Source organism: Dryobates pubescens, chromosome 11 (genome assembly GCF_014839835.1).
Source record: "Dryobates pubescens isolate bDryPub1 chromosome 11, bDryPub1.pri, whole genome shotgun sequence".
Lineage (NCBI taxonomy): Eukaryota > Metazoa > Chordata > Aves > Piciformes > Picidae > Dryobates > Dryobates pubescens.
The window spans coordinates 32,499,763-32,513,248 of record NC_071622.1 but is presented as its reverse complement, the minus strand read 5'-3'; the positions used below and the strand labels follow the sequence as shown (position 1 = coordinate 32,513,248).

Here is a 13,486-nt window from a genome sequence, read left to right as displayed (position 1 = left end):
GGCCCCCTGCGCGCCCCCTCCCCATCGGCACAGCCAATGGGAAGCACAGCCGCCTGTCACGTGGGAGACCGCGTCCGGAAGTAAGCAGTGAGCGGAACATGACCCTGCGGGAGGGAGGCGGAGGCCGGGACTCTATGGTACCGGCGAGGGACGGGCGCCCCCTGCCGGGCGGGAAGAGCAACCAGCAGCAGGAGTCAGGCTCGCAGAATGATGGAATGGTTTGAGTTGGGAGGGACCTGTAGAGGTCACCTGCTCCACCGTCACTGCAGTCAGCAGGGCCATGTGCAGCCAGATCAGCTTGCTCAGAGCCCCGTCCAGCCTGACCCGGAATGTTTCCAGGGATGCGGCTTCTACCGACAGCTTGACTGAAAGTGGCTCTTTGCTGCTGTAAGCTCTTGGAACTTCCTTCTCATCGAAGGTGAATGTTTCCCCGTAGTGTCCTGGTTTGAGTTAGGACAGAACTAATTTTGTGCAGTGATTTTAGTTTGCAGCTTGGTCTCACCTCAGTGTTGGCACCTTCTGAAGTTCACAGCATGTTTCTGCAGACAGTGGCTGCTCCTACCAGTGGTAAGACTGAAGTTTAGAGTTTACTGCCAAGGACTGCTGTGCAGAAAGGCTTCTGCTTGGACTTGCTCCTGTGGAGACCAAGGTCACTGTTAAATCTTGTGTGCCACATTGGGGGTGCAGAAAGTAAAAGGCCACATCTGCAGAGAGGAGTGGACAGGACAGGTGACCCTAAACTGACCAGGAGGATATTCCTGCCTTTGTTCCCAACCTGTGTGTGCCAGAATCCAGTTTCATAAAGCAGCTCCTGAATCCAGTTCCCATTTGCCAGCAAGTCCAGAGAGGCTGGGTTCAATATGGATTTGGTGTAGATTTGTGTGTCTTCAATGTTATTACTGTTTTCATTAAAGCTGGTTTACTTTTCCAAGCCATCTCTCTCCCTTATTCCCTTTCTCTTCTCCTTTTGGAAGTGGAGGGGTTCACAGAGGGCCTTAACCCTTGACACCCAGCAATCCCTCCCTTCCCTGTTGCTGCCTTCAGCCCTACTACACCACACCATGTCCCTCGTGCCTAACTGGAACCAAACCCAAACAGGAGGAAGAGGTAGCTGAGAGTCCTCAGTCCCCTCAGTCTTTGTGGTCTGGCTTTAGGGCTGAGAGTTAATGAAAAGCTGGGGACACTGTTAGGAGTCTCTGATGTGCCCATCCTCACCATGTATAAGTTTGTCCTCAGGAGCAGACAATCCTCAAGGACCCTTTCAGGGTCATTTTTAGCATACATGAGGGTTTTTTTGTCTGTAAGGCACTGGGTCCTGTCCCATCCTGGTGCATTCCAGATCTTGCAGATACATCTTCACATGGATCTGGAGACCAGAGGAAGCTCATCAGCTTGTGCCCAGTTGCAGGATGGATAATCAAAGGAGTACAGAGCACTAGCACGCATCAGGTCAGCTCCTTGGCCATGCCACTGAGCCAGGCCAGCTTGCCCAGCAACTTAATTGTCCAAAGTGTGACCCAGTGGTTAGCAGTACTTGGAAGGGTGGTGCAAGCCCCTGAGATGTTGCTCATCCTGTTGACCTTGGCTGTAAATTTGGCTCCTGGTTATCATGGGGTCCTTGAAAGCAACTGAGCCCTTCCACTCCGCCTTCCAGGCTGCCTCGAGTCTTGGGGGCAACATGCCCTCACGTCTTCAGAGGCTGAACCACTTGACCATAGGAGCATGCCTGAAGAAGGGCTGAGCAATTAAAAGCCTTTTCTTACCTCATCTCAGCTTTCTCCATCCAATCTGGCAAGCAAACATTACCTGGCACCCAGCGACCACCTGCGCACTGCACTTTTCAACTGCCTGCCTCAAGCTCAAAGGAAAGTTAAGTGTCTCTAAAGAGCAGTTGTAAGCAGATATTAAAATACTCCACTAGAGGAGGAATTTCACTTCACTGAGCCTCATTTTATGAGGAGTTGAATAATCCTGTTTAAATGTAAGGAAGTCAGAACGAGTTCTTATTTCATTTAAAAAGAGGCTTTGAAGAAACCTTCCCCAAGCTTCTCTAATGGGAAATCCTCACTAGTGTGCCCTCCTGTTTACAGTGGGCTGGAAAGGGGCAAAATCAAGGGATCCAAGAGCATGTTTTTGGTGCTCCTGAGTGATTTAAGAGCACTAAAGTAATTAAATAATCGAGCCAATGCTGTGAGGTGACTCAGCATCCTATAAACCATTGCCCAGAGGGACCTGGGTCACTCCCTCAGAAGCTCAGTGCCAGAGTCATGATCTGGCCCAGGTTTGCTGGCTGCCCAGTAGCAACTTCACTCCCAGAGCAGCTTTCACTGGTTTTGTCAGGCAATTACTTCCCCCTATGTGTTTCTCACCACAATTAAATGAGCAACACAAACACTGGCTGGGAAAAGCCCCGTGGCTGCCTCAGCAGCTGGGGGAGGACAAGTCCCTGTGGGAAGGGGACCAGCCCACACCTTGGACACCCATCGAGCTGTGCTGGCCCCAGTGGGGACAAATCTGTGCCCACAGAATCACAGAATCAACCAGGTTGGAAGAGACCTCCAAGACCATCAAGTCCAACCCATCACCCACCCCCATCTAATCAACCAGACCATGGCACTAAGTGCCTCATCCAGGCTTTTCTTAAACACCTCCAGGGACCTCAGCCCCACCACCTCCCTGGGCAGCCCATTCCAATGGCCAATCTCTCTTTCTGGGGAGAACTTCTTTCTAAGATCAATCCTAAACTTCTCCCTGCACAGCTTGAGACTGTGTCCTCTTGTTCTGTCACTGTTGCCTGGGAGAAGAGACCAACCCCCACCTGACTACAACCTCCCTTCAGGTGGTTGTAGACAGAACCACAGAATGACAGAAACATTCAGGTTGGAAGAGACCTTCAGGATCACTAAGTCCAGCTGAGAACCCCACTCTGCAAGGTTCACTCCTAAACCATATCCCCAAGCACCACATCCAAACCACCTTTAAACACATCCAGGATTGGTGACTCAACCACCTCCCTGGGCATCACATTCCAATGCATGACCACTCTTGCTGTGAACCTAGGACCTTATGTGTGTAAAGCAGACGTGGTACCCACTACACTATGGAACCATAACAAATACACTATGGAAGCAGTAAGGCAGCAATAAGGTCTCCCCTGAGCCTAATATCTTCTCCAGGCTAAACAACCCCAGCTCCCTCAGCCTCTCTTCACAGGGCTTGTGCTCCAGACCTCTCACCAGCTGCAGAATGCCTGCCAGTGAGCTGCAGGTCATGCAGGACCTGCAGTGCCATGCTGCACATCTGATCTCTTGCCATCTGCTGCCTGCCCAGGGAGTGGAAGATTTTTCCCCGGTGGTTGAGGTTGGAGGGTTGTCTTTCACCATTTCCATCACCTGCCTGAGCTACAGAAGTGAACCATGTTCCTGTCAGTGACTTCCTGCCTGCTGTGCTGATCAAAGGGACAAACCCATCTTGAACTGATTTGCCAGGGCAGTTTTTCAAGCAGGGAGGGTTTGAGGCTGTAGGAAAGCTGCTGTCTGAGGGGAAAGCTGATATCTGTCATGAAATGAGCAGACAGGTCTGAATGCAGAGCTAAGATGGGGGGTTATGTACCTGAAAGCATGTCTGTGCTCCTTATTTTTTCCAGCTGTGCTGGGGGAATCTAATAAAGGCACTGCTGTCCCTGTAGCCTTTCACTGAGCTGCTCACCTGCTGCTTTTCCAAGGGCTGATTTATGCCATTGGGGCCAAACATGTGGTCTGGGAGGGCTGTGCTCTGTATGTGACAGGGCTGAGGGTCTCCACTTCCATCTGGAGCCTTCCCCTCTTTGCCCCAGGGGATTTCCAGGAGGAAAAGCACTGAGGTGAATGAAGAAACCAAATCAGTCACAGCAGTGCTGGCTGTAGCACCTTGCCAAAGCCATTGAAGGGGTTAATTCAGAGAAGCCACAGTCCTGGCTCCCTGGGGAGGTGGTGCAAAGCATTCCTTTCCAGCAGCATCCCCCAGGCCAAGGCTAGGGAAGAGAACTCAGGGCAGGCGAGAGGCCAAGTCACTCAGTGGCCAAACTTCTCCCCATCCTGCAGAGGATTTGCAGTTTGGTCTTGGAGTCTCAGCACAGAGAGGCAGCACATCCTGAGTGATCCTCCTGCACAGCAGCACTGCCTCACACACGTGGCTAACTTCCCTGCAGTGGTGTTACTGCAAACACACCACTTCAGGGCGATGGTTTTGTGCCCGGTGGAGTGATGGCTGCGGGCCTTGTCTTAGATTTGCCCCTCAGGAAGTTTCTGGGGGATACACAGTTCCCACATGTCCCCTGCCTAGGCTGCAGGCACTTCCTGAGTAACCCTCAGGTGCTTTCAGGCAGCTCCTACTGAGCAGGCAACACTCCTGAAAATAAACAACAGTGATGAAAACGTGATCATGAATGTTAGGAGGAAGTTCTTCACAGAAAGAAAGATTGGCCATTGGAATGGGCTGCCCAGGGAGGTGGTGGAGTCACCATCACTGGAGGTGTTCAGGAAGAGACTGGATGGGGTGCTTGGTGCCATGGTTTAGTTGATTAGATGGTGTTAGATGACTCGATGATCTCAAAGATCTTTTCCAGACTGGTGAATTGAATTGAATTGAATTGAATTGAATCCCATCCCATCCCATCCCATCCCATCCCACTCCATCCCATTATATTCTATTCTATCACATGAGGTTCAGGACTACCTTGGTCAGTGCTGGATGCATCACAGCATGAATTATTGGTAGGTATGTAGGGACCAGCACTGGGTTTTACACAGGTGGGCTGCTGAAATAATCCATTTCTGCTACCTCTATAGTGAGCATTGGAGGACTTGATGACTTGTTGGAGCAGTACCAGGCTTGGGCTGAAGACAGGGAGCCTCTCCTGCTCCTCACTGCCCTGGCTCAGCAGAATCCCATGCAGCCTGCAGTGGGAGTGGGTGACATGGCTGGGACTGGGCAGCAAATCTCACTTTCTGCCCCCAGCAAGCAGGAACTCAGGGAACTGGCTTACTCCACTCTGGCTTGCTCTCATCTGAACAACCACAGGTCTTAATGGGGCTGGTGGGCCTCCCCTGTGAAGATCATGGGTGCAGATTGCCTTGCCCAGCTCCACCAGTGCTCACAGATGCAGGGAGTGAAGCACCACAGAGGACATGAGTGCCAGGAGCATCATTTTATTGCCCAAACTGGGACTGGCAGGTTGGGTTGTTGCCTTGAGGATCTATTTTTTAGCATCTTGGGGATAATTTGTCCCTATGAAAGCCTGGATCGAGCCCTGAATACGTTGCTTTAGCCAGGCTGGGAGCCTCCCTTACAACCAGGATCCCTGCCTCAACCCTGCTGTCTGCTGTCCCTGTCTGCTTCTGGGAGACAGGGACACTGGAATGCTGGGTGCCATGGTGACAGCTGCCGTGGTGAGGGCTGCCACCATCCACACAGCTCTTGGGGATCAGAGCTGCCATCCTGGGGACATGGACAGGCAGGTGAGGTTGGGGGTCAGGCTTGCTTGGATGCGTGGGGAGAGCCAGACTTATGGGTGTAGCTCTCCTCAGCACCCACATTGTCTGTGGCCTCTGGGAAACAGCTTCTTGTTTTGCACATGATGGTCCAGAACATCCAGCTCAGGCTGGGAGCACCCCAGGCTTCAAGTGTGGGACATGGGCTGCTCACGTTGCAGCTCACTGGTGCCTTCCTGGTGCTCAGCAAACACAGAGCCTGGAGGAGCAGGATGTGGAGCAGCAGATCCCCATGTCCCTCTCCCTCTTCAACCAGCTGGAGAGCCACAGCTGGCTGAGCTCCGGTCCCAGCACTGCTGATGGCAATGCCCTGGCTCTGCATTGCAGGGAAAAGCATCAGACTCTGGGTGGCCCAGGGAGCAGAGAGCCTTCTCGCTTAGCCAGCTGCCCCTTTTCCAATTCAGGGAGACAAAGAGGAAGCTAAAACGCCAGGTAAGAGCTGGGTTTGAGCTGCCCTCTGTGCACACCTACTGAGGGTGAGCGGAGCGGGCAGTGGCACCCAGCCCCGACCTCACCCTCCCTGCTCTCCTCCTGCAGCAGGAAAGGCTGGGCCCAGGGACCTACAACATCAGGGACTTTCTGCAGGAGACTCGTCCCTGCAGCCTCCGGGGCATCTGTGACACGAGGGAGCCACGCTTCAGGGATGGCCGCAGGGTAGGTCACACCTGGCACTGGGGATGCTGGGGGCTGGGGCTTGGCTCACCTCGGGGCTGATGCCAATGGAGAACCAGCCCTTGGCAAGGGTTAGGAGCTGCCGTGGGTGCCAGGCTGGCGGCTGTTCCCCTTTGCTGAGGCTGCCCGTGGCCTCTCCCACAGGACTGCTTCCCTGGCCCTGGCACCTATGGCCCCCAGGGGAACCCCTACGCCAGCCTGGAGGAGAGGGACCAGCGCCCCACCGGCACGCGAGGGCTGATGGACAGCAGGACGCCCAAGTGTGCCCTGCCAGCAGCCACGGTGAGTCCTGCCCTGTGCCCTGGGGACACGACAGGGGGTGGCCCTGACCCCGCTGAGCGCAGCCCCCACTGTCTTTGTCCCCATGCCTGCAGGGCAGCGGCCTGGGGCCCGGCACCTACGACCTGCGCGGCAGCATCGAGGAAGGGCTGCGGCGGGCTTGCAGCTTTGGCCTCCGCAAGGTCTCCTCGAGGGACAGGTCCAAGCCTGCCAGTGGTGGCCGCCAAGCCTTGGAGGTGTGTTGCTCAGGGGTATTGCACCTGGACTGAGCGGTGGCACTGCCAACGCAGAGCTGACCTCTACTGACCTCTGTCCTGCTGGGAGTTCACTCTGTCCCTTGGATCCTGGACAGCCAGGGCCATGCAGCAGCAGCATCTGGGGAGCAGGAGAGCTGCAGACACTGTGCAGGAATCACAGAATCAGCCAGGTTGGAAGAGACCTCCAAGATCATCAAGTCCAACCCATCACCCAACCCTATCTAATCAATCAGACCATGGCACTAAGTGCCTCATCCAGGCTTTTCTTAAACACCTTCAGGGACATCAACTCCACCACCTCGCTGGGCAGCCCATTCCAATGGCCAATCTCTCTTTCTGGGAAGAACTTCTTTCTAAGATCAATCCTAAACTTCTCCCTGCACAGCTTGAGACTGTGTCCTCTTGTTCTGTCACTGTTGCTGGGGAGAAGAGACCAACTCCCACCTGGCTACAGCCTCCCTTCACGTAGTTGTAGACAGCAATAAGGTCTCCCCTGAGCCTCCTCTTCTCCAGGCTAAACACCCCCAGCTCTTGCTGGCCACACTATTCCTGATCCAGACCAGGATGCCATTGGCCTTCTTGGCCACCTGGGCACACTGCTGGCTCATGTTCAGCCTACTGTCAACCAGTACCCCCAGGTCCCTCTCTCCCTGGCTGCTTTCCAGCCACTGTCCTCAGCCTGTAGCACTGCATGGGGTTGTTGTGGCCAAAGTGTAGAACTTAGACTTGTTCAATCTCATGCCTTTGGACTCTGCCCATCTATCCTGCCTGTCAAGGTCCCTCTGCAGAGCTCTCCTACCATCTAACAGAGCAACATCTGCTCCCAGCTTGGTGTCATCTGCAAACTTACTGATGATGGACTCAATGCCCTTGTCCAGATCATCAATAAAGCCGTTGTACAGGATGGGGCCCAGCACTGATCCGGGAGGGAAGCAGGACTGAGCTTGGAGCTCTTGTGGAGTGGGAGGGACAAGGTTGCCCAAGACTCCATCACAGGCTGAGCCTCTCATGCCATTCTTTGATCCCAGCAGAAGAGAGGCACTGAGCTGGACACTGTCCCTGTGAAGGGTTTTGTGGATAAGCTGATGTCAAATGAGAACAAGAAGAAAGGCTGCTTCAGCACCCTGCCGAGGAGCACGGGATGCCTCACAGAGGGGAGCTGCAGGGCCACGGTCAGTGGGGGCAGGGACACTGGCACTGGCCAATGACAAGGAGTGCAGTGAGTGCCAGGGTGGGGATGCATTAGGCCTTGGATGGATGGATGAATGGATGGATTGATGGATGATTGGATGGATGGATGGGTGGGTGGGTGGATGGATGAGTGGATGGATGGATGGATGGATGGATGGATGGATGGATGGATGGATGGATGGGTGGGTGGATGGATGGATGGGTGGATGGATGGATGGATGGATGGATGGATGGATGGATGGACTGATGGATGATTGGATGGATGGATGGATGGATGGATGGATGGATGGGTGGGTGGGTGGATGGATGAGTGGGTGGATGAATGGGTGGATGAGTGAATGGGTGGATGGATAGGTGGCTCTCCAACATTGTGCATCTCTTTTTGCAAGCAAACTAAAGTGTAGCAGGTTTCCTTCTGTGCAGTATGCAGTGGGGCCAGGTTCCTACAACCCAAAACCCATTGGGAGTTCAGAGTGCTCCATCCAACCCCCATTCTGGTCATCTGCCAAGAGATTCGACAGAAAGTCCCGTCTCCTCTTCACTGGGCACCAGGTGAGTGAATGGTCATGGCAGTGAGAGAGGCACACAAGACTAGTCAGGCTCGGAGCTTCCTCCATGACCAACCCCAATTCTTTTCCAGCACCCCTGGGAGAGAGGATGGAACTTTTCTGAGGGCCTCTTCAGGAGGTGCATTTCTCTCACTGCTATTACCAAAGAATCACAGAATGTTAGAGGCTGGAAGGGACCTGGAAAGCTCATCCAGTCCAACCCCCCTGCCAGAGTAGGATCACCTAGAGCAGATTGCACAGGAACACATCCAGGCAGGTCTTGAATGTCTCCACAACCTCCCTGGGCAGCCTGTTCCAGTGTTCTGTCACCCTCACAGTGAAATAATGTTCCCTCCTGTTTCCATGGAACTTCCTATACCTCAAGAAAAGAAACCTGGATGACTTGGCCAGTTCCCCATCCTTTAGAGAGGAGATTCCCTCTCTGGGTGCTGCTGTTCTTGTCCAGAATGGGTTGCTAAAGAATAAATGGTGAATAAAATCCCATGGCTCAATGTCCTGCCAGGAGAAGGGAAAGGTGTTCTGTGTATAGCCACATGCTGAGCACATACTGCCTGCAGGCAGGTGAGCTTGGCTGGTGCTGAGCAGAGGAGAAGGAGCTGGAGAGCTGGGCAGAGAGTAACCTAATGAGGTTCAACAAGGATAAATGCAGAGTCCTGCACCTGGGAAGGAAGAATAAAGGGCACCAATACAGGTTAGGAAGTGATCTGCTGGAGAGCAGCCCTGAGGAGAAGGACCTGGGACTGCTGGTGGACAAGAAGTTCTCCACAGGTCAGCAGTGTGCCCTTGTGGCCAAGATGGCCAATGGGATCCTGGGGTGCATTAAGAGGAGTGTGTCCAGCAGATCCAGGGAGGGTCTCCTCCCCCTCTGCACTGGTGAGACCTCACCTGGAATACTGCATCCAGTTCTGGGCTCCCCAGTTCAGGAAGACAGGGATCTGCTGGAGAGAGTCCAACAGAGGGCTACCAGGATGCTGAAGGGACTGGAGCACTGCCCTGTAAGAAGAGGCTGAGACACCTGGGGCTGTTTACTCTGGGGAAAAGACTGAGAGGGGATTTAATCAATGTTTATAAATACCTGAAGGCTGGGTGTCAACAGGGTGTCAACAGGCTCTGCTCAGTTGCATCCTGTGATAGGACCAGGGGCAATGGATACAAACTACAGCATCTCACCATGAGGAGGAACTTCTTCCCTGTGAGGGTCCCAGAGCACTGCAACAGGCTGTCCAGAGAGATTATGGAGTCTCCTCTGGAGACTTTCAAGCCCCATCTGGATGTGTTCCTGTGTGACCTGTGCTGGATTCTCTGGTCCTGCTCTGGCAGGGGGGTTGAACTCGATGATCTCCTGAGGTCCCTTCCAACCCCTAACATCCTGTGAGCTTAGCAGCCACCACATTGTCTCTGCCTGTACCCTCAGGCCCTTTTTGAAGCATACTCAGACAACCCTTCCCATGAGTGTTGCTCTGCATCAGCTGCAAGCATGCAGATGTGCTTCATGGGTGAAGGCAGCTGGATTTGAGTCTGTTTAGGTGCCAGGAGCAACCTGTATCCTCCCAGAGAGTCACATCCTGCTGCTTTACAGCCAGTTTCTCCTCCAGCAGCATCAGCAGCACATTGCAGAGCCAGTGCAGGTAGCAGCCCTTCCCTTAGTACCTCTTCCTGACGCTGTGTTCATCTCAGCAGCTCCCCCGTGGAGAACCAGAACAAAGCCTAAAAGGGCTCAAAGCAGGCAGGAAAAGCTTTAGTCTGAAACAGCCCAGCTTGGCTGGGGATGAGGAGCAGCCTTTCACGTGGCTTCTCTCCTTTATGCAGTGGAGTGGGCAGCTTGGAAGAGGTCAAGGAAGAAGACAGCTCTGTAATTGCTGGGGAACGTGCCAGAGTACATTTGAGTGGGGAGGTGGTGACACAGCAGCCCTTCGCTACAGCTAGCAGTAGGGGACTTGGTGAATGTGCTCCAGCCCACAGAGCTGATGGCTTCTTGATGAACTGCTGGGATGAGAGCTGCTTGTGGAGGGGACTGGCCAGGCCAGCATCCATTACTGTGTCTCCTCCCCCCTGCCCTGCAAGTCAGGCTCAGTTTGGTTAAGTTATGCCACATAGTGGTTATGAGCTGCTGAGGTGAGCAGCTCCAGTGCTGGCATCATCTGCAATGTAGTGCTCCAGCATGGTGCACAGGGCAGCTTCCCAAACCAGGGGAACCTCAGAGAGCTGCCAGGAGCCCACAGAGGGGCAAAGACCTTTGCACAGGAGCTAGCAGGGCTCAGTGAAAGCCTTAAACCGGATTTGAAGGGGGAAAGGAATAAATCCAGGAAGGAACAAAGCCTAGGGGTGGCATTCCAGTGTTTGAGGGCAGGTGTGCCAGTGGGGTCCTTTGGTCTGCCAGCTCAGTGGAGGTAGGAGATAGAGATCCATGTGGAAAGGTTTTGATGTTGCACCAGGGGGAGTTTAGACTGGACACTGGAACAGGCTGCCCAGAGCGGTAGGGGAGGTATCACCACCCCTGGAGAGACAAGTAGATGTGGTGCTGAGGGATATGGTGAAGCTGGCAGTGCTGGGCTGATGGCTAAACTTGATGATCTAAAAGACCTTTTCCAAGCTAAACAGTGCTATGAGGGGTTTTTTTAGCATGCAAAGGCCTGGCCACATGAAGATGCTTCCTGGTTTTGCCCCACTCACATCCCCAGTGCTTCCTCTGGATGGGAAAACACAGAAGACCTTCTTCTTGCAGAACCCTGTAGGTGTTGGTCGCTATGACATCACCAGGCATGAGAAAGCCCTTCGGAAGATGAGGCACCAGGCCCTGTACCCTCACGACGCACAGCGCTACCTGAGCAACTTGAAGCAGGATGCCTACCTGCAGTGAGTCTGGCAGCCAAGGGGGCTGAGAGCAGCTTCATGCTGACTTACAGGAAAAAACACCTTGGGGATCATAGAATTGTCAGGGTTGGAAGGGACCTCGAGGATCAGCCAGTTCCAACCCCCCTGCCATGGGCAGGGACACCTCACACTACATCAGGTTGCTCAGAGTCACATCCAGCCTGGCCTTAAAAGCCTCCAGGGATGAGGCTTTCACCACCTCCCTGGGCAACCTGTTCCAGTGTCTCACCACCCTCATGCCACATCCAAGCTGAATCTACCCATTTCTAGCTTTGCTCCATTCCCCCCAGTCCTATCACTCCCTGACACCCTAAAAAGTCCCTCCCCAGCTTTCTTGTAGCCCCTTCAGATACTGGAAGGCCACAAGAAGGTCTCCTCAGAGCCTTCTCTTCTTCAGACTGAACAACCCCAACTCTCTCAGTCTGTCTCCATAGCAGAGGAGCTTCAGCCCTCTGATCATCCTTGTGGCCCTTCTCTGGACACCTTCCAGCATGTCCAGATCCTTCCTGCAATAGGGGCTCCAGAACTGGATGCAGTGCTCCAGGTGACGACTGAGGATGACTGAGGGAATGTTGCTGACACCACAGCTGACATGAGGTGGGATGATGCTGTGATTAAAGCACTGGCTCAGGGCTGAGAAACACTCTGCAGCCCCACTGCAGGTTCCATCTGTGGCCTGGGAGGTTGGTGCTGCTGCACCCCTCCTCCCCCAGCAAAGAGAGGAGCCCTTCGTGCCTCCCCATGCTGTAGGGGCGGTGGGAGGGTTAAGAGCTGCTGACTTGAGAGTCAGACGTTTCACAGGTGCCAGGCTGGGTGGTGATGTGTCTTGTGAAATGCAATCTGCCTGCAGCAGAGGTGAAAGCAAATTGCTTCCACCAAGCTAGAGGTGGCAGCCTTGGAGGGAGTGAGAAGGTGGATGGATACTCAGGCTGTCTGGACTCATTCCCACTGCTGTCACTGGGCTGCTCAACAGCCCTGAACAGCATCCACCTTCTCAGGCTGTGCCTTGGTTTGCCCATCTGAGGAAGGCAGACAGCAAGGCTCAGTTTCACCACAAAGGGCTTTGAAGCCCACGAGAAGCAGCCAGAACTGTACTGAGGGACCTTGGGGAGCCCTCTGCTCTCACCTTTGCTTGTGGCCAAGATGAGCAAACTGCTGTGGTGGCACCATGGGCTGACAGTGCTGCAGAGGTCTGTCTTGATCTCCAGAGAGCAGTTGAAATCAGTCTTGGATGAATGGAACTCAGCAGCTTTCAGCAGGCCAGGCAGAAATTAGCTACCCTGTGGTGGAGAAGGCATAATGACATCCAGCTTCCAACATTGCCCAGCTTTGCTAACCCTGCACTTCCAACAGGAATGAAAAACCATCTGAACAGTCAGTAGGCCTTGGCATTCAAACACATCTCTTTGATCAAATAGCACAAAATGACTTTTCAAGCTACAGCCCTGCTTTTAAGGCAATATCTGGGCTTTTAAGAGCTCTGTTCACCAGATAAATCCAGCCAATAATTTGGTCCCACTGAATCACGTCCTGGAGCGAGTCCAGAGGAGGCCACAGAGATGATCCAAGGGCAGGAGCACCTATGCTCTGAGAATAGGATGAGGGAGCTGGGGTTGTTCAGCCTAGGGAAGAGAAGACTCTGTGGGAGACCTTAGAACTGCCTTCCAAATGCTGAAGAGATCCTACAGGAAGGCTGCAGAAGGACTTTTCCTAAGGGTGTCTAGAGACAGGACAAGGGGGAATGGTTTGAAACTGAGGCAGAGCAGGGTTAGACTGGAGCTTAGGAAGAAGTTCTGCAGTAGGAGGGTGGTGAGACTCTGGAATGGCTTCCTGGGGAGGTTGTGGCTGCCTCCTTTGTGGGGGTGTTGAAGGCCAGGCTGGATGAGGCCCTGAGCAGCTGAGTCTAGTTGAGAGGCATCCATGGCTGTGGTAGGGTGGTTGGAGCAGATGATCTGTGAAGTCCCTTCCAACCTGAGCCATTCTGTGATGATTCTACCATTCATTCCACAGGGAACGACTCAAGCCTGCTGCTAGAAACAGCTGGAGAGATTTGATTTCTGCTCGATGCTGTCCAGATACCTCTGAAGAAATCACTGCTGATTTCCAAACCTAG

At 53.7% G+C, this 13,486-nt stretch overlaps 2 protein-coding genes across 2 annotated transcripts in view; one reads left to right on the top strand and one right to left on the bottom strand.

The window, feature by feature from the left end:
* The window catches only part of PARS2 (prolyl-tRNA synthetase 2, mitochondrial), a 3,296-nt gene extending 1,685 nt beyond the window's left edge, over positions 1-1,611 (bottom strand). The window contains exons 1-2 of the mRNA XM_054164974.1: positions 1,581-1,611; positions 250-440 (exon numbers count right to left, since the gene is read on the bottom strand). Coding sequence (XP_054020949.1) covers positions 250-440; positions 1,581-1,611 — 222 coding nt within the window. The remainder of the gene's footprint in view (positions 1-249; positions 441-1,580) is intronic.
* On the top strand, positions 1,610-13,486 carry LEXM (lymphocyte expansion molecule). Its single transcript, XM_054164973.1, is given in 11 exon segments — positions 1,610-1,688; positions 3,996-4,105; positions 4,107-4,121; positions 5,859-5,963; positions 6,069-6,185; positions 6,348-6,485; positions 6,578-6,718; positions 7,774-7,911; positions 8,330-8,482; positions 11,225-11,355; positions 13,384-13,486. Coding segments are annotated over 11 exon segments (1,230 nt in total).